Source organism: Amphiura filiformis, chromosome 7 (genome assembly GCF_039555335.1).
Source record: "Amphiura filiformis chromosome 7, Afil_fr2py, whole genome shotgun sequence".
Taxonomy (NCBI): domain Eukaryota; kingdom Metazoa; phylum Echinodermata; class Ophiuroidea; order Amphilepidida; family Amphiuridae; genus Amphiura; species Amphiura filiformis.
The window spans coordinates 61,070,850-61,092,610 of NC_092634.1; the positions used below are offsets into that span (position 1 = coordinate 61,070,850).

At 37.0% G+C, this 21,761-nt stretch overlaps 1 protein-coding gene across 1 annotated transcript in view; it reads right to left on the reverse strand.

The window, feature by feature from the left end:
* The window catches only part of LOC140157984 (gamma-aminobutyric acid type B receptor subunit 2-like), a 42,926-nt gene that overhangs the window by 16,527 nt on the left and 4,638 nt on the right, over positions 1-21,761 (reverse strand). Inside the window, exons 2-5 of the mRNA XM_072181233.1 lie at positions 21,513-21,647; positions 6,345-6,512; positions 4,782-4,889; positions 1,680-1,745 (exon numbers count right to left, since the gene is read on the reverse strand). Of these exons, the coding sequence (XP_072037334.1) occupies positions 1,680-1,745; positions 4,782-4,889; positions 6,345-6,512; positions 21,513-21,647 (477 nt within the window). The remainder of the gene's footprint in view (positions 1-1,679; positions 1,746-4,781; positions 4,890-6,344; positions 6,513-21,512; positions 21,648-21,761) is intronic.

A 21,761-nucleotide genomic window follows, 5' to 3' on the forward strand; every position in this document is an offset into this window, starting at 1 on the left:
GTCATTTGATAGAAGGGAACCATCATCAGAGCCTTTGAAAAATATGGAATTTCTGTAGCGTGTAATGGCAAAGAGGACCATGACCACCTCATTTTAACATTGAGGGCATACCCAACTACATTGTTGAATAAACAGTCCATGACCCCAGTATGAATAGAACAAAAAAGAAAGAAGAAAAAGAAAAGAAAAACAAAACAAAATAAAATAAAGCAAATTAGAAACAATAAAGAAACAAAATGAAAAACAAAGCAAAAAAAGATTAAATTTATCAAGAAAAGCTCAAACCCCAAAATAAAAATTAATCAACGGAAAAGTTTATAACGAGCCTCGAACTCCTGCTCAGTTCGCTCTTCTTAAGATGATTCAAATCCTGTCGCTTTACCAACTGAGCTAATGTAGTTAACACACAAATTTGTAGGTTTAATTGTTCGTATATAGCTATGTGTATCGATGATTTGCTCAAAACCCTTTACACTTTTGTCACGTTTGTGGATGGCGCTGTTCATTTTTTTCGTTTTTGCACGTTTTCAAAAGCCCTCGATAGTAAGCACATGTGCTAACTATCGAGTGAATACGGTATTAGAAAATCTTTATAAAGCATTTAGGGCCGATTCATGTTTAGTCCATGCAATTTTAGGCCTGGATATCTGATTGTCTAATAAACATAAGTAATGTCTGTCTTTTTATAAAAACAAATTGACCAAGCTTTCAAAATGTGTTCTAAAGGTGATCTACAGCCTGTCTCAAAAAATGTGTGCAAGTGGAAAGCGCCATCTTTGTCACTTAGAAAATACGGTTGTGACATGATGCTTGCATCAACGTTAAGGGATCAATCCTAGCTTTCAAATACAATTTGTTTCATTTATTTTGGTTTCGGCAATCCAGAGATCTGCTTTACTAAACACAAAATATGAAAACCAGTTTGTGCCACTTTTAGTAAATTGAATAGAATGTTATATCTAAATACCCGTACAGTACAGTTAATAAAAGAACATTCATTTGCAGGATTAGAAATTATTATGTAACAATTGTTCAGTAACATTTGAAAAATATACGATATGCGTTGACATGATTTTAATTTTACAACAGAGTGTACAATATTTGTTTGTCTTTTAACATGTCTTGAGTGACAAAGAGAACAGTATTTACCATGATAAAATCATTGATGTACACGTATTTAATTTTAAAGCAGAATGTGAAATATTTATTTATCTTTTAATCTGTTTCAAGTAAAAAACAAGAATCATTATACATGTATCATGATAAAACATTAAAAGCAGTAAAACAATTTTGTATTGTTGTGTAATTAATGCATTCTTTTGATTTCAGGAAAAACTCTTGATAAACTTAATGCTATCATTGATTTACATGTACAGCACTCTTCCCTAGTAAAAGTGTCACAATTGTGATCTTACCCTTCCGTTGTTTACTAAACATATCTCGAAATTAAAACAAGCAAATTGAATAGAACAAACGGCATTTAAAAGCTAAGATTGCGTCCCTGACGTTGATGTAAGCATCATGTCACAACAACATTTTCTAATTGCCAAAGAGGGCGCTTTTTACTTACACAATTTTTTTGAGACAGGCTGTAGTTGACAGTTGACCAGTAGTTTATACTCTCCCTATGGATATTAAATATAGGCACATGGTCTCATCACATACTATAATGTCCTTACCTGACACGCAAAGATGAGAGCAGCATGCTCATAAACTGCTAAAATAATTATTCGGGCATCATGAATCTGTAACATGAGAATCAGAATAATAAGCTTATTCCATTCAATTTTAATTTTATTCATTCAGAATAGCAGTCCTTCGGAATTTGCAAATACCATTATGTACCCTACTAACTACTAGCGTAGTATCTATATAATGATAATGAAAGACAGAGATAAAAAGACTAGTTTGCGTCTGACGTCATCTGTTAATCAAACTCGAGCACGGTTTGTTTACACGTGTCGTGATGATATGATTTGATGAACCCGGCAGTAAAACCGAGTGTCTTATTGTTAATTTTGCACTTTCAAACATACAAACCAACTCAAAAGTTATGTCTTAATAGTAGGAAACTTTCTTATTTTTCACCATTTACTGCTATTCCTTTTCTCCGATCAACACCAGATAAATCGACCTTCCTTGTACGCGCTATTAACCAATCAAGGATCGTAGAGAATTTGTTTGACAGTGACGTCAGACGCAAACTAGTCTTTTTATCTTTGTCTTCAATTATACCAGTGGTTACTGTGTTTTATTGTGACTTTGAATTTGACTTTGAGAGTATACTGCACAACGCGTCTGTAGAAGCCAAGCGCAAAGGGATGTGAGGGCGCGGGTGGTTGTTTACTCGCAGCGTTCCTTTCATAGTTGGCTTGTTACTTGTTACTCGTCAACATATTGTAATACAGGGCGCTATGGGTTTGGGATTTTCTGTTGCTGCATTAGTGGAACCAATGTTTTTTGGCATCCTTAAACCTAAAATGATAAAATAGAAATGATTGGTTCCATCTTTTCTATGCCCCCCGTGGTTCACACGAGGGGCCGAAGGTCACAGTGGGGCAAAAACTTAAAACTAACCCCATCATGTTGTAATGTATCTCAAATTGTTCCTCTTATCACAAGGAGTAAAAAAAAGTCAATTGTCATATTTTTCTACGGTGCTCTGTTCAGGATTCATAAGGTCGGATATGTCAAATGTCAAACATTTCATACACAGAGGTAAAACTTTTAAGATGGTCCGATTTCATCGAAACTGGTCTCAAATTACTACCCTTAATATAGGAAATCTCGAACATGTACTTAATTCACAGTTTTGGTGTAATTTTTACTGTCATGTCCCCCTTCAGAGTTAATGCACTCAAAGTCCAATAGAAATATGTATATGCATAAGCTTTGACCCATGATTTTATGCCATTCTAAGGTTATACATTTCTCAAACAAATTCTTTTCCTATTTCGTTTGCCGGGTGGAGTAATTTGAGACAAGTTGTGATTGAATCGGTGCATTTTGAAAATTTGGCCTCAGTGCATGAAATATTTGACATTTGACATTTGACCTAGTTTATTACTCTATAACTCCTGAACTAAGCATTCTAGTGCAGAATAACAATTGACTTTTTATTCCTAGCAATGAATGGAACAATAATTTGAGGTATGACAACATGATAGAACAAACTTTAAATTTTGGCCCCATTATGACCTTCGACCCCTCGTGGGAAGCACGGGGACATAGAAAAAAATGGAACCAATTATAGTTTTATCATTTGAGGTGTAAGGATGCCAAAAAACATTGGTTCCACTAATGTATCACCCGATAAAAAATCACCCGATAGCGCCCTGTACTATTGCTTCAGACACATTAAAAATCATCTGCTCTCAAATAAAAGTGAAGTACTTAATAGAAATGTTGTTTAGATGATAGATAGATAGATAGGCCTACTGCATTGAAAAGACCATTACAAAAAGTCTCTAACTACTTTGACCCAAGTCACGTTCCTAATACCATTTAGATAATAAAGGTATTGTTTTTAGCCGCTGGAGTGCATCTATCGTCTCATATAACACGGGCGACATCATTATTTTTGGCGTAAAACAACGAGGCGAAAAATACCTTTATTCTCATTCTTAAACACTTCAATTCAAATTAAAAAAAAATCATACAAATTTTAATCAAATTAAATCCTACATTTTGCAAGGAATTACCTAGGGCTTAAAATCGATCAGTCCCGTTGTTGCTGTGCGCCTCCGATTGGTCCAAATAGCGAGTACGCGTATCGCGTCGACGCACACGCGCTGTCCCGTGTGATACCGTGTCATATCACACGGGTAAAGCTGGGTAAGAACCAATAAGATTGCAGGAACGTTCTCAAGTGTTTAAGAATTAGCATTATTTAGGGACGTACGCAGCTCTATATGTATACAGGCGCAGCATCTTAATCAGGCTACATCATGCATAATTATTATATTATAAGCTCGTAGCCAGGATATCAGCCCCCTCAGTTCCGTATACGGCCAGAACAGGACAGCTATCAGTAGTAAGTTCCTTGCCCAGGGGAATTTCAAGTTAGCTTACATTTGCCACGAGAACAGAAATATGATACAACGGGGATGGATCTTCAATACGAAAGGTCAACATTTTCATTATGATGATCGGCTTTTCATCCCAGCTACATACACTTTAAGTACATAGCATAAGATTTATAAAGTCTATCTAATTTACTTCGAGGACTGTGTCAAAAATTTCCATTTTTAATAATTTGCCATAAAATTGTATTATATCGCGAATTCCAAAAAATCCAAATTATATGATATCAGGAGGACATTCAGAATCCAATTTGGTGTGTCTGGTGTGCTCTCAGGTCCCACAGAAAATACTGTGGAAAGGTGGGTGACAAAGTCCTTCAGCATTATTTTTTTTATTCAATAAAAAGGGACGAACCTCAACCTGTGTTTACAGGCCGGAGTAGCCATCCCTATTTTGAGGGGGAGATCGCAACCTTTACATCCAGTCTATTACCTTCCCGGCATTGAATAAAGCCTGTGCCAATTTGAACACCTGGGTGGGCATTGAAAATAGGGGTGAAGAGCCTTGCCTAGTAGCAGAAACACTTTGATGCCGTGGTGATTCGAACCCACGACCTCGAGCGACCTAGCGTTTATGGGTCGAAGTCTTAGACCGCTGCGCCACCGTGCCACCCATTCATTCAATGACTCTTTTCAATTGCTTCGGCTACGTTTATGAGTATGTGATAGATGTAAATGTATAGAGATATCATTCCTTACCAATAAACTTTGTATGTGTTGGTCTGGGTTGCTCGTGTCGGATACTGCTTCAACGGTGAGTATGTTAATATTGGCATCTTCAAGTCTCCTAATCAAATCATTCATATTCTACAAGAAAGAAACATATCGTGACATTTTGGGCGAAATGAAACAGTATGCAAATATAAAATGCACACGTTTCAAGGTACTCGTATTATAACAGACCTCGTCAAATCGAAATGTTGACAGCTGCCGTTTGTGTATGGACGACCCAGTTTATAGTTATGGGTCAAGATCATCAACGCTAGCGTAAACGTAATAGCTAGAACACAAAATCTGAATGAAATACATTATTAAGCGTGTGCATGTCTTATATAAGAGATTATTGTTTACGTTGCCACGTGCAAATTTGTCCAAATCTTAAATACCGATAAATATGACGAACATTTGCAATTTTCTTTATTTTCTGTCGTATTGTGGAGAGCCAAATTGTGGAGGCGTTAGGACAATATTTTACCTGATGAACATATGTTGACATTTGCTAAAAAAGCTGTATTTGCGCTTTAAAGGGTACTGTGATTCATGTCCACCATTTTTATCCCGGGCTTTTATCCCCTAGCTTACTGCTAACTGGTTTTACGAAATTTTCCGATCTTGATTTGAAATGGTCTATTGATTACCATTCAGGTCCTTAAATTTGACATTCTGTTAATCCAATGGTTCAGTGAACTATTTTTGTGACATGTGACGCGTAAATCAACTTACTCGATCAATATGTGTATGTAAAGAGTATTGCGCGTGCAGTCGTTGTTAAAATTAATTTAAGAACTCGGTAATAATCTAATTTGAACGCCCGTAACTGAATTGTGTTTTTCAATTATTACTCTTTATTGTGGGCATAATATTCTTTTTATTAAATAAGAGGTTTCGCATAAAGCAACTTCTTCAAGACTTGATGTCACAATCAGCACTTCATAGTTGCTCTCTTAAAAGATCAAGGACGCTGGTAGAAATGCCGTTATATGAATTTCCAATACACAATATTAATATAAATGGAGAATAAGAGGCTTTTAATTTGTCATACATGTTAAAGGATCCTTTTGTTCAATACTGCTTCCATGTAAATGAAATTAACCTCTTTCGGCTTTCACAAGAATCACCTTTGTTTAAAACACACTTTGTCACATATTGTTGCTTGTTAAATGAATGAAATCGTTTTAGTGAACAGAGGCCTAGCTTTGTATAGAAGTATGGAATAAGAATTTCATTTATTTTTTTCAATTTAAGGGTTACAGCAAAATTGTTCACTTTTTATTATTTCTTGTTCTTTTTCTTCAATTCTGTTTCTTTTTTCCTCTTCATACAGGCCAGCATGCTTGTATAAGATTAAAAGCTGGTTTGAGCAATTTGCTTCAGCCTGGTCTCATCAAGCTCATCAGAACCTAAGCTCTGGAGCGCCTGGTTGAACAAACAAACAATATATTGCACAATGGCCGAATTTATTTATTGTGACGAAATTGGGATTGCTTGGTAAAATTCCCTATATTATATTACGTATGCTATTTTAATATTATTACTCCGTACCTCTCGAAAATATTCTATATCGTGAAACACAATGGCGACTCTTTTCCATTTCATAAGCTTAATAAATCCAACACGACCCGGGTTCATATCATTCTCGATTGGGTATGTCTGTACTGTGAGCGGAAACCGGTCACGGTCGCTAATAGCTGGCGAACTTGCAGAAGTTATCTGAAAGGGAAAATAAAGGAACATGCCGTTTATCGTGTTATAAAGGATTTAAAAAAAATCTATTTCTATCAACAGCAAAACGTAAATAAAACAAAGGAACCATTTGACGGTAGGATGCATTAGAACTAGGCAAACTATGCATCTTGTTCACAAAGAATTACATCAAAATACACTAAAAAAAAATGCTTTTATGCCTTACAATTCCTAAGAAAACTATATAATAAATAATAAGTTTACACCTGGATCAATAATAATTATGATGTATAGAAAAAACCCAAAACAACATCAACAACAACAACAAAACAAAAACATCAAATAAATTGCGACGAGAAATACAGGTCCTATGATAACTAACAAATGTGTGTTTAAATATCACAAACAACTATGTGACGTGCACCTATGTAATCTATTATCCACCAAAAAAACGTTTACAACGTAAAGAAAGCAGCAAGTTTAAAAAGCCCCCACCTCGGCTCACTTTTGAAACTTGGTCCCATTTGTAAAAGATACTGATTTAATCTTTGTCATAATTATCAACTTAAAACATTTCCAGAAGTGTTATGTATCTTTAATGTGCCGATGCGATATTAAGTTGTTAGCATTCTGGAACGATCAGAAAGGTTATTATGTTGTTCTTGGCCAATATCCTATATATGTTTTGTTTTATAATAATTATTTAGTTCATGACCAATGATTGAATTAAACGAATAACAAGTAGGCATGTTAATGGCAATGATGCTATTGTTTAAACGTTAAAAACACCGATTTGCTGTTGATATTCAAAATGGGACCAAGTTTCAAAAAGTGAGCCGAGGTGGGGGCTTGCTGGTTTCTTTACGTTGTCAACGTTTTTTTGGTGGATTTTCTTCTTTTATGAATGTAGCCAAGCAGCTCTAAGCTTGGAAAGTCATCGGGTTACGAAGTACTCCATAAAACGAATAAAACGAAAAATAGATGTTTGAAATTATGTTATCCTTGATTTATGACAGTAAATAATTTAATAAAACTTTATCAGCCGTTTATTTTGAAAACTTGCTGGTCACTGCTACCGCGTGACTGTAATGTTAATAGGATACATATACATTTTAATATACTTTAATTATTCAAGGCAACTAAGAAAATGTAAATATGAACAACACATACCCAATGTTGACAATGCCAGCGAGACACAGAGTCAGTCCGATTTACTTCAAATTGAAACTATGTAGCAAGGCTTATACTATGGAAGCGTCTAAGTGCCACGACTTAGCAAGATAATTATGTTTTAATGATTGTGATTTTTTGTAGCCCTGCAAAAATCTAGTTGGATATCCAAATTTCGCGGTTGATAGTTCTTTGTAGATTGCTGCGGGCAATCTAGTTGATTTCCCTATTAAGCGGCGGTTGTTGGCGGTATTTCGTGGTTTGTAGTTTTAATTTCCCTCATTCTTCATGGCCTACCCTCTATCGGGGGTTAATTTATAGTTTAAGCTCGTTGGATAACTATACTTCGGATATAGTTGGATTTCCCTATTAAGCGGCGGTTGTTGGCGGTCTTTCGCGGTTTGTAGTTTTAATTTCCCTCATTCTTCATGCCCTACCCTCAATCGGGGGTTAATTTATAGTTTAAGCTTGTTGGATAACTATACTTCGCGGTGTGTGGTTCTTTGTATCCCTGCGGGGCAATCTAGTTGGATATCCAAATTTCGCAGTTGATAGTTATTTAGATTTATAGATCTGGTTGGATTTCACTATTAAGCGGCGGTTGTTGGCGGTCTTTCGCGGTTTGTGGTTTTGATTTCAAGCCACGACTTAGCAAGATAATTATGTTTTAATGATTGTGATTTTTGTAGACCTGCGGGGCAATCTAGTTGGATTTCCATATTAAGCGGCGGTTGTTGTCGGTCTTTCGCGGTTTGTAGTTTTGATTTCCCTCATTCTTCATGCCCTACCCTCTATCGGGGGTTAATTTATAGTTTAAGCTCGTTGGATAACTATACTTCGCGGTGTGTGGTTCTTTGGAGCCCTGCGGGGCAATCTAGTTGGATATCCAAAGTTCGCGGTTGATAGTTCTTTGTAGCCCTAGTTGGATTTCCATATTAAGCGGCGGTTGTTGTCGGTCTTTCGCGGTTTGTAGTTTTAATTTCCCTCATTCTTCATGCCGTACCCTCAAGCTTGTTAGATAACTATACTTCGCGGTGTGTGGTTCTTTGTAGCCCTGCGGGGCAATCTAGTTGGATATCCAAATTTCGCAATTGATAGTTATTTAGATTTATAGATCTGGTTGGATTTCCCTATTAAGTTGGCGGTCTTTCGCGGTTTGTGGTTTTGATTTCCCTCATTCTTTATGCCCTACCCTCTATCGGGGGTTAATTTATAGTTTAAGCTTGTTGGATAACTATACTTCACAGTGTGTGGTTTTTGAAGCCCTGCGGGGCAATATAGCTGGATGTCTCTATTGAGCGGCGCACAGTGACATCGCCCCGATATCTTCATGGTAGAAATCGCCATGGTAGGTTGAATCCACAGCCACCCATGGCCATTTTATTTGGACCTTATGAGATGCATAATTAGCGAAGTGACCTGACTAAGGCTACTGACAATAGCCGGGGTAATTGCTTTCTCGCTGTGTGAGTAAGCTTGTATACGACATTGCGGTCAATGGTTATAATGCCTCCACTTGAGTAGTGACTGCCGCTATAGCCTGCTGCGCGCTGTAGTCCATACAGGACCGACGCAATATAACATTAGAGTTTTGGTCAAATTTTGAGTTCAAAGCGCACGGCCAATTTTCAAAGCGCACGCTAACGACTATCATATCTGTTCAACACGTATTTTCAAGTGTATGAGACCACATCTGGTTTCTTGAGACGAAATCATTTACGGGAGATATTCATCATTTTCTAACCCAGTATCCGAAGATTTTCGTCTGATATCAAAATCGTGCATAGCAATTCACGTGTATCGATCCCGTGTACTAATTTTAGTGTCTCTGCTGCACCAAATAATTATTAGACAGGCGATGTCGGTGTGCGGCGTTTGTTGGTTGTCTTTCGCAGTTTGTGGTTTTAATTTGTTGGATATCCAAAATTCGTGATTTGTGGTTCTTTGGATATCCCTAGTGAGCGGCGGTTTTTGGCGTTCTTTCGCGGTTTGTGGTTTTAATTTCTCTACTTGTTCAGGCCCTGGCCTCTATCGGTGGCTAATTTTTCTTTTAAACTGGTTTGAAATCCATATTTCGCGGTTTGTGGTTCTTTTTTGTAGCCCTGCGGGCCAATATAGTTTGACATCCCTATTGAGCGGCGGTTGTTGGCGGTCTTTCACGATTTGTGGTTTTAATTTCCCTCATTCTTCATGCCCTACCCTCAATCGGGGGTTAATTTATAGTTTAAGCTTGTTGGATAACTATACTTCGCGGTGTGTGGTTCTTTGTATCCCTGCGGGGCAATCTAGTTGGATATCCAAATTTCGCAGTTGATAGTTATTTAGATTTATAGATCTGGTTGGATTTCCCTATTAAGCGGCGGTTGTTGGCGGTCTTTCGCGGTTTGTGGTTTTGATTTCAAGCCACGACTTAGCAAGATAATTATGTTTTAATGATTGTGATTTTTTGTATTTGCGGGGCAATCTAGTTGATTTCCTATTAAGCGGCGGTTGTTGGCGGTCTTTCGCGGTTTGTAGTTTTAATTTCCCTCATTCTTCATGCCCTACCCTCTATCGGGGGTTAATTTATAGTTTAAGCTCGTTGGATAACTATACTTCGCGGTGTGTGGTTCTATGTAGCCCTGCGGGGCAATCTAGTTGGATATCCAAAGTTCGCGGTTGATAGTTCTTTGTATTTGCGGGCAATCTAGTTGATTTCCATATTAAGCGGCGGTTGTTGTCGGTCTTTCGCGGTTTGTAGTTTTAATTTCCCTCATTCTTCATGCCGTACCCTCAAGCTTGTTAGATAACTATACTTCGCGGTGTGTGGTTCTTTGTAGCCCTGCGGGGCAATCTAGTTGGATATCCAAATTTCGCAATTGATAGTTATTTAGATTTATAGATCTGGTGGGATTTCCCTATTAAGTTGGCGGTCTTTCGCGGTTTGTGGTTTTGATTTCCCTCATTCTTTATGCCCTACCCTCTATCGGGGGTTAATTTATAGTTTAAGCTTGTTGGATAACTATACTTCACAGTGTGTGGTTTTTGAAGCCTGCGGGGCAATATAGCTGGATGTCTCTATTGAGCGGCGCACAGTGACATCGCCCCGATATCTTCATGGTAGAAATCGCCATGGTAGGTTGAATCCACAGCCACCCATGGCCATTTTATTTGGACCTTATGAGATGCATAATTAGCGAAGTGACCTGACTAAGGCTACTGACAATAGCCGGGGTAATTGATTTCTCGCTGTGTGAGTAAGCTTGTATACGACATTGCGGTCAATGGTTATAATGCCTCCACTTGAGTAGTGACTGCCGCTATAGCCTGCTGCGCGCTGTAGTCCATACAGGACCGACGCAATATAACATTAGAGTTTTGGTCAAATTTTGAGTTCAAAGCGCACGGCCAATTTTCAAAGCGCACGCTAACGACTATCATATCTGTTCAACACGTATTTTCAAGTGTATGAGACCACATCTGGTTTCTTGAGACGAAATCATTTACGGGAGATTTTCATCATTTTCTAACCCAGTATCCGAAGATTTTCGTCTGATATCAAAATCGTGCATAGCAATTCACGTGTATCGATCCCGTGTACTAATTTTAGTGTCTCTGCTGCACCAAATAATTATTAGACAGGCGATGTCGGTGTGCGGCGTTTGTTGGTTGTCTTTCGCAGTTTGTGGTTTTAATTTGTTGGATATCCAAAATTCGTGATTTGTGGTTCTTTGTAGCCCTGCGGGCCAATCTAGTTGGATATCCCTAGTGAGCGGCGGTTTTTGGCGTTCTTTCGCGGTTTGTGGTTTTAATTTCTCTACTTGTTCAGGCCCTGGCCTCTATCGGTGGCTAATTTTTCTTTTAAACTGGTTTGAAATCCATATTTCGCGGTTTGTGGTTCTTTGTAGCCCTGCGGGCCAATATAGTTTGACATCCCTATTGAGCGGCGGTTGTTGGCGGTCTTTCACGATTTGTGGTTTTAATTTCCCTCAATCTTCAAGCCCTGCAGTCTCTATGAAGCTTGTTGGTTTTTGTAGCCCTGCGGGGCAATTTAGGTGGATATCCAAAATTCGCGGTTTGTGGTTCTTTGTAACCATGTGGGGCAATCTAGTTTGACATCCCTATTGAGCGGCGGTTGTTGGCGGTCTTTCGCGGTTTGTGATTTTAATTTCCCTCATTCTTCAAGCCCTGCTCTCTATCGAGGGTTAATTAAATAACTTAAGCTTGTTGGCTATCAAAATTTCGCGGCTTGTGGTTCTTTGCAGCCCTGTGGAAAATCTTGTTGCACATTCCTATAGGCTTTGCCAAGTTGTTCTGTGTGTCTGTGATGGGGACAGTCCCTCATTTCAATAGGCCTTTGTGTATTTTTTGCCGCTTTGCTAATTTGTCTTTATGTATGACTTTAAGGGCTGGGGTATGAACGTTTGGACAGTATTTATTTTGGGACATTAGAGCACATCAGACATATCGAATTGCATTCTGAATACGAAGAATGTCATTCTGATATCAAATAATTTTGATTTTTGAAATTCGCAATTTAATACACATTTTATGGCAAATCATTAAAATTGATATTTTTGATATTTAACAGTACTTGAAGTAAACTTTATAAATCTGATGATTTATAATTAAAGTGTATGTAGGTGGGATGAAAAGCCGACGATCAATTGAAAATTTTGACCTTTCGTATTGAAGATAAGGATTTTTTTTCCAAAAACACCAAAAAAAAATTAGGTCTTTTTGGGAAAAAATCCATATCTTCAATATGAAAGGTCAAAATTTTCAATTGATCGTCGGCTTTTCCTCCCTGCTACATACACTTTAAGAATATATCATTAGATTTATATAATTTACTTCGAGGACTGTTATATATCAAAAATTTGAAAAATATCAAATTTTTATAATTTGTCATAAAATTTGTATTATATTGTGATTTAAAAAAAATGAAAATTATTTGATATCAGAAAGACATGCTTCGTATTCAGAATGTAATTCGATAGGTCTGAGGTGCTCTCATGTCCCACAAAAAATACTGTCGAAACGCATTTTGGATCCCTTAATGGCCTTCCATATTTGGTTGTCTCTTTTTGGATACGTTTTTGTCCCTGCTGGCCTTCCATATTAGTGGAACAATTGTTCACACCTATAGAGTGTATGCAACAAACCAACCGGAACGGTATAACAATTGAAATGACAGTCATGTAGGAATACAGTTCTACGATAGCTGAAGATGACAAAGGGACAGGTCTCTAGATCGATTCAACAACCATTCATACATATTACATGTTTTATTGTCCTATTATCATGCGAATCGCCCCGAGGTAGGACAGAACTTTATTTAAATGAGAAAATATTGGTAACCTGATCTAGTTTCTTGTGTTATTCAGATTGTTGTGTTGTTCAGATTTAAATAAATAAAGAAAGTAATAAAGAGATTTATTTTATTATTTGTTCTGCTAGCGGCTGCACTATAGGTTTTTTTTTATATAGGCCCTTAATATAATAAATAATAAACCTGAGAATCAAACATCTTGCTTTGATAAAAAAAAAATAATATCACAATAGCACTGGATGATTAAAATTGTGTTATCCTTGATTAATGACAATAAAATTATTGTTTAATACAATATTGAAAAAAGCAGTTGGTCATCGGGTTTCGAACTCGGATCCCCGGATACGGAGTCGAACGCCGAAACCATTGAGCTACGGGACTCTGATATAAATTGCAGTGTCGAAGTACATTATTTATTATATGAATGGGTGCATCGTCCGGAAAGAACAAAATAATTGTGAAAAACTTGATTTTTTGGCGAATGGGGCTCAGAATTTTTATGTAGGGTATCTCAGAAAATGCTAGGGTATAATTGGAAGTAAATCTGAAAAAGTAGTGTGTAGGTGATTGCCCGCTAGTGCTGTAGCCTTGTCCAAAAATTCTGGATCAGCATTATTTTCCACTAATTTTCGCTATGAAATACCGGGTGAAATGAAGCAAAAGTGTTTGTTTATTATTAAACAATGGTTGACTGTAGGATTGGTGTCCCTTTTTGAATTAATGAGTTGTCAAGATATTACATTTGAGACTCTAAATAACATTAAACATGGTTTTAGATACACTTTGTACCCAGCGAAAAATATCATAGAACAATAGAAGTCAAGTGTTTTAATGTTAGGTGTAAATATAGTCTCGCGGGAGCATCTTATTAGTCTTCTTTAACAGTCTTTTTAAAAAAACAACTTGCTGGTCACGGCTACCGCGTGACTCTAATCATAATTCTAATCACGGCGTGTCCGTCCGTCCGTCCGTCCGTCCATCCGTCCGTCCGCCCGCTATCGCGTTCGTGTTCTCGCGGTTCGCGTTTTCGCGGTGCACTATCGCGTGCTCGCGGTGCGCTATCGTGGAGTATCAACGGGGTCTTGATCATTGAGATACGCATTTCATAGTAGTTTAAAAGGTCAGGGCAGGTATGTGGGTAACGGGTGTTGGGTAATTAGAAATAGGCCCATCGCGAGAACCGCCCGACCCTAGAACCGCGAAATCTAGTCTAATATAATTTGATCATTTACTCTGTTTACATTTTAAAATATTTCATATAGGAATTCCGTCTCAGGCAATCAAGTTTGATCAATAAGGTGCTACTATAATTGAAGACCGAATTAAAAAGACTAGTTTGTGTATGACGTCCTGTCAACTAAACCAAAAATGCCGTACTGCGCCGCAAGTCAGCAACCAATCACGTCGCGCCTTTGCCCTGACATCAGACGCAAACTAGTCTTTTTAATTCGCTACAATTAACGCCATTTCGGATGTGCAAGGATTGTGTACGCAAAAGATATGACAGGTGTCTACAGTGGACTTGACAAGTGTGAAACAGGATGTATACTATTCCAAATGTTTTCATTAATCACTGAAATGTCAAAAATGTCAAATTATATCATGCTATGTCGGCTGCTCCAACGTGAATAAAAACATTTTGACCAGCCGCCATATAATTTGACATGTTTGAAATTCCAGTACAAATGACAATTTTTTATTGATCTTGGATGGCCATTATTATTGTGATTTTTTATGAAGTGGCATGTTTACAGAGAGTATCTTCCATTAAATCAAAATCATTATGTCAAATGAAAATGCCAAAAGGTTTCTAAAATAAATTGAAATTAATGAAAATGCGCCGTTTCACACGCAGTGCTATTTATGACAAGTTACGGTGCTGCATTAAGAGCAGCCAGTCGGATCGATTATCTTATTTCATTGCTCGAAATAAGATGTGATAATATTGTAACCCGTTACTACAAAAATGTGTCAACATTTTACATAGATTGTGATATACAGATGTAAAGATGAATAAATAAAATTAAAATTACATCAAACTTGTTTTCGTACCATGTATACTATAACATGTTTTCGAAGATATAAAACTATTGTTGCAATATTTGGCAAGAGCCTTTTTGATTCTGAGAAAATGGGCAATATATTTCTCCAATTCATTACACGTACTGATATTTTTTAATGAAAACACGCGGTTTTGCTTCGTACTACGTGTATTACAATCATTGACTCTAAAATCATATCATATCATATATTTTTCAAATCGTTCTATATTTATAGCAGTATCTATAAAGGCCTCAAGTTCATCATCACTATTCATCAGTCTAGTATTTTGTCTATAAAAAAAATTCTATATTATGTATGAATAATAATAAATTCAGATCCCTTGTTGCTCGAGAGATTTGACACAATAATGTACTTTCGCTGAATGGTAATGAGGCCAATGCACCTTCCCCTTGCAGGGCTCGTGAATTGTCGCATCATTGCGCTCGCGCTACCTGTTATCATCTTTCGGAATTTCAAGGAACGAGTCACAATAATATTCTTATGAATTCATTTGCTACACCTCAAACATGTCCAACAGCAGGTGTAATAGGACAACAAGGACGTGTTGATAACAACCACGAGTTAACAATTAATCATGCACTTCTTCATTAATAAATAATGAATTATTTATCAATTTTTACAATAATCATTTACTACTAATAAACTCAAAGTGCTCAACAAAACAAATGTAAGGTCAGGGTCAATCAAGTCACTTTATAATATCAATTACCAACTGACAAAGTAAACAATGTAATTCATTGTAAATCAATGTAAAGATCAATTACCAACAATTAATTTATATGGAAAATTTCAAATGCTTAAATTATCTTTTAATTCAAAATAAAGATGCAAATTTTTAAATATATATTTTTACATTTTTGCAGTGATTTTCAAAATAATTTATATCAATCTTACATCACTTTTATTCATTAAAAAGGAAAACAAAAATATACAAGTCTAGATCAGTGCCCCATGTTGATGGTGGCACGCAAGACATAAGTATAAACACACACAAATACAAGACATGTTATAAAACTTTGTATAAAAAGGCATAATATAAAATTACAATCAGAAGAGTAAAAAGAGCAGCCTAAAACAGACCAGACACCCAGATTAACAATATAAAAATATTAAATTTCTAAAAACGGTGGACAAATCCAGGAAGGCTCTTGTTTTGAATGAAAAATACTGAAAGATGAAACAATTGCCAGTTTTGAAAGATTATCCCTGTATATTTTGAAGGATGTCGGGTTATTGCACAGTTTCAAGATTTCTTTTAAACGATGAATATTGTCTGGTGTAATATATCCTCTTGAACCTACTTCTAAACAAATAAGACTAACTTCGTAACCAGAGTCTTCAATGTCAGCGACCAGGGGGGCATATTTATTGCACTTTCGAACATGAGCTTTAGCAACGTTGAATTCAAAAGGGACAGTGAGCTCAATGATGACTAATTTTTAATGTTTTTCCAAAAAGACAAATATCAGGAACCAGGTTTGTAGTTGAACATTCAAAAGGAATTGTTGTGGGGGTGGAATGTTAGTTGCTCTGGTTACCAAGTCGGACAAAATTTGGGGAGGACTAACATCATTAATAAAGCCCAATTTATAGAGTGTCCATCACGTTGTTTATTGAATTCACTTTGCTTGTTGATCTAAAATAGCTATTTGTCAAACACATGTAGGGGCTTGTGCTTGATGGTGTCATTTCCGACCAACTTGCAAAAAAATATCACCCATAACTTTTGTATTGATATATTGACATATGGACCCATACATGCAGTAATTAGGTTTCTTAATCTTGGCTTTTTATTTATATCAAAATTAAGAAATACACTGTTTTATTTTTTGTTTGTTAAAGCCATATTATAACATTTGCTGAGGAGAACGCCCTTAATTTTTTTAAATTCTGGTTTTTACACGATTGTAATGTACTTTAGTCAATAAAGATACTCTGTAAAATTCAAGACTTTAGGTGCTGTAGTTTTGTCAAAATCCGAGATTTTGAATAAAACGATGGAACCGGCGTTTTATTTACGATGGAAATATTAGTCTAACACGTATGCACAGTACGTACACGGCGTGCGGGATACACATACACACACACCCCGAGGATCGTACCGTATTACAACCGCGGGAGTAACATGCATGGGCGCTAGTACGTAGTAAATTCCAATTTTCTATGGTTTACCTTACTTGTTCGGCTCAAAATTAAAAGGGGACATATTAGTCCGGCTGCAAACACCATATTTTGGGGGTTAGATGGTTTTGGCAGTTAAAGTTTATTTTTTTGCTGATTATTGATCTGTGAGTGGTGTAGAAAAAGATTCTGTGGGATGTAAAATCGTCACCCTTGGGCAATCCGAGATATTCAAGATGGCCGCCAAGTAACTCTGAAATAGCATTCAAATGGTGTTTTAGTGACAAAAGGTATCATACTAAATAACTATAGTGTTTTGGGCAGTTAAAGTTTGTTTTTTGCTGATAAATGATCTTTGAGTGGTATAGAATAAGATTCTAGGGGGTGTAAAATCGTCACCCTTGGGCAATCCGAGATATTCAAGATGGCCGCCACGTAACTCTGAAATAACATTCAAATGGTGTTTTAGTGACAAAAGGTATCATACCAAATAGTGTTTTGGGCAGTTAAAGTTTGTTTTTTGCTGATAAATGATCTTTGAGTGGTGTCGAATTAGATTCTAAGGTGTGTAAAATTGTCACCCTTGGGCAATTCGAGATATTCAAAATGGCTGACACGTAACGCTGAAAAAACATTCAAATGATTTTTTAGTGACAAATCAAATAATTATAGTGTTTTTAGTGCGCATTATTGGTAGTTTTGGCTCAATATGTAATATGCATGTGGATTATGAACTGACACGCTTCAGTGATCCCAAATTACCATGATGGCGTCCCGTGAGTCGTGAAATGTATGCTCACTGTAACTGTCTTTTCTTAACATATTGAATGGTTTGCATAACATATCATACTCATATGTTTCTTGTTATTTAACAACACAGCTTCATTCTTAACCATTTGCATAAAGTTTTACCTGTCTTTCAGAACATATTAGCAATAGAATACACCAATTTGATTGAATTAAAGATCATCACATGTGTATATATTGTCAGCTTGATATGTTCTTCAACACAAATACCAGAGAATTGTATGTATAATTATATGATACTCTTTGAAAATACACATTCAAGGAGTATGAAGATTCAATGATTACTATGCCAAGGGAGTAATTTGAATAGTAGCCTACATTGATTAAATGGGACATTTCAACTATTTGGACGATTTATGGAGTGACTTCTTCAAATCACATGTACCAGTGTTTAAACATCACATGAATCTGACCGTAGTTATCGGTATAAGAAGAAGCTAGAAACCCTTTGACGTGACAGAAACAGGCTATTTCAAACAGGCCCATTCCATGTCAACTCCAGGGATGTGCACCGCAGCACCTCTTCAATTTCTGTGTGGTGGTAGATATTGATGAGAAAGTAAAATCCTGAAAATTTGAGCTTCATACTCCATTTCGTTTTCCCGTGGCATCAATTTGAAATTTAGGGGGGTCAACGTAAAAAATGTGTCGCAACGCGAAAGACGACGTTTGGAGGTCCATAAATGTATAAAGGAACCCTTTAAAACTTTGAAAAGTATGTATCCTGGGGTACTTTTGGTGTAGAATTCAAATCTGCTATCAGAAAACTTGTAACTCCTTTACTTTAAAAGATATAGGGCCCTCAAAATGCAACTTCGTCCAACCAGGACCAACTTTGGGAGGGTCAGAACTCGGAAGATAACCGCGCTGGTGATCTTCCAATGAACTACCCCTCCAACTGATAGTAAGACTACGTTCCTGTGACCAGTCACTGTCCGTAATGACATTGCACATCCCAGTTCCAGCAGTGCAAGCTCTGCTCAGCTGACTCTAGCTCAAGGGTCTGCTGGGTAATATAGGGGCATTGACTTAGCACGCTGGTTTACGCCACTCATACCAGCTGTTCCTAGCCTGAAAGTAGGATGGAGTGCCCAATCTCTAATGATAGTTAAATTAAATCTCTGAGGGAAGCGGAACGGTTGTGCGCACTTAAAACCGGTTTAACCCACCAGAGTTTGGTCCTAAGTCCAAAGACCTCAGAGAATCAATTGATGCCTACCCAAGACAAGGATATATGCAGTTCAAGAAATACTTCCCAAGACACCTTCAAAGAGGCATTATAATGGAGTGCTCATCTGTATAAGGGTGAAATAAGGCTCCGAAGGTGACTGCGCTGGTGCTCTACCAATGAATTACTTCTCACGAGGAAACATTCCAAGACAGTCAATCTTTTTTTAAATTGAAACAGTATGTTTGGTTAAATTTATCTTCAAATTCCGATACGGGAACGGATGTAATAATGCTCATCGTTGCTCTCTGAGCAATGGGCCAGCACGTATATAAACAATCATCAATGCAAGCAAGATTATGAGGATAATTTGTATATTATGTTAGCCTGGAAAGGAGCCTGGCTAATGATAAATTTCTTAAGATTAACTTTCATAAAAAATGTGTGTAAGTACACAAGCAAAACTAATATTGGTAATTATGCAGAAGATGGTTCTACCCAGTCTGACAAACGACTACGTTGATCTTTCCCGTACTTTGACTTCCAGGAACACTGTCTTTACTGTGTGGCAGTGTGTGAACTTCAAAAGATTCAAAGCATCCAGACAGATGGAAGCCTGCATATTTGTGCACATCTACACATGAACGTGATGGCAAACTTATAAAGAGTATCTGATAGCAAAATGCGCGGATCGTGGTGATAGCTGGACAAATGAAATCAGAGGACGTTTAAAAACCTCTGTGAGTGATCTTCACGCGATTGGAGCTAAACATCATAGAGACCCTGTGCCTCAAGGAAGAACAGGTGATTAATTGTGTTTTCAATTGATTGAGTGTCCCAGGTTAAAGAAGAAATCAAACAAACAAACAAACTGTACGACTAGGTTTCATAGTGACAAAAGCAATACACGTTGTGATGTTGCAGCATCTGAAGGAGATGCAACGGATGAAGTCCTAAAACATGCTGTAGATGTCCTATCTGGTGAAAAGAGTCGCATTTGGAATCCTGCTGAATTGTATCAGGAATGCTGCACACATTTGGAAATCACACTAACTCGTGCTTAGTGTAGGCGACTCAATGAAGAACTCCAAAGAAACTTTGCCGGAGAGCTAGTTTTTTTTTTTTATCACAAGATTATTCTAGTATTATCTGATTATTGTATTCCGTTGCAATGCAAGTGAAAGGTGAAGTTATAATGAAACTGTTATAGGCAGTAGCATCCGAAGACTAGCCAAACAGGTAGTACGAGAGTGCAAAGACATTCGCATTGATAATTCACACTACAATATCCCTATCGACAAGGATCTGGTTGCTTAATCAGTGTCTGACACGTACAAAATTTCCTCGCCAAAGTTGAAGAAGTTTTTGTCAGCTTTACTGATTGGCAACATCGTTACGAGTCTTGTGCAAAAGCGAGCAACGGATCTTCAAGTGGCATTGGGTGTCTTACTCAGAGATTCAAAGATAATTATAAACCATCTGTTCGACTACTGGGTTACATGTTGCTTTTATGATCGGTCCTACACTTCCAAGAATGTCGGCTGCAGTTGCAGGCGCTGTTGATGTTAGTTCAGGTACGATTTTACGCTCAGGTACAAGTTGGGCTGATAATTTGATACAGATATCATTTCAGATATCACCAAATGGGAAGCTGCGAACCCCGGGCTGTCACTCTTCACTCCCTTGCAAAAAGTCTTCCAAAATGTGTTATATTTCTACCTTTCATTTCGGTGGTGGCCATCTTGGAATTTTTAATGCGATTGTGAAGAAGTAAAATGTCAAACTGGATCTGCTTAATTCTACATTGTAGAGTGTACATTAATTATTGTAAGAAACAAAATCTGGCAAAAGAACTTTACCTTGAAACTAACGGTTTTTGCTTATGACGTTACACAGCGGCCATTTTAAATTTCTTGAATTGTGAGAGTGTCACATTTGAAACTGTACATAAATTATATTTAAAGCATCCAAAAAGCAAATAATTTACACAAAATACTTTAAGTTATTATTTATTTTGGTACCACCCGTGAATAACCGAGCTTTTTTTCATTATCCATAGCGGCCATCTTGAATATTTCTAATTGCCCAAGGGTTACCATTTTACATCCCCCAAAATCTTATTTTGTACCACTCAAAGAGTAATAATCAGCAAAGAAAACTACTTTAACTGGCAAAACCATCTAACCTTGCTCTGCCACCGGACTAATATGTGACAGTAAAAGCTAACATTTTATGGAAAATAAATACTAATCTATTTTTACAGAAATGTTATAATATGACTTGGTTTGTTTTTTAGCTAAATGGCTAAACATGCTAAAACTTCCATCCCACTCGCCTTGAGGGTTTTGTTAAATATATACATTAGTAACTATTTTCCCCATTTTACCTGTACAATGTTAAATTGTCCGGCAACTGGATTCAGTAATGCTGACACAGATGAATAGGGTGGCCCAAACATCATCGGTATTGGCGGTCCATTGTAAATGTAATCGTATAGTATAGACAAAGCGTGGCTAGTGTCCTGAAAATGATAATACAGAAATAATATAAACAGCCTGGAAAAAGATTTAAAAAAAAGGGGGGTTCAAACATAGAAACTGTTCAATATACATAGTAAACTCATACTAGTAAACTC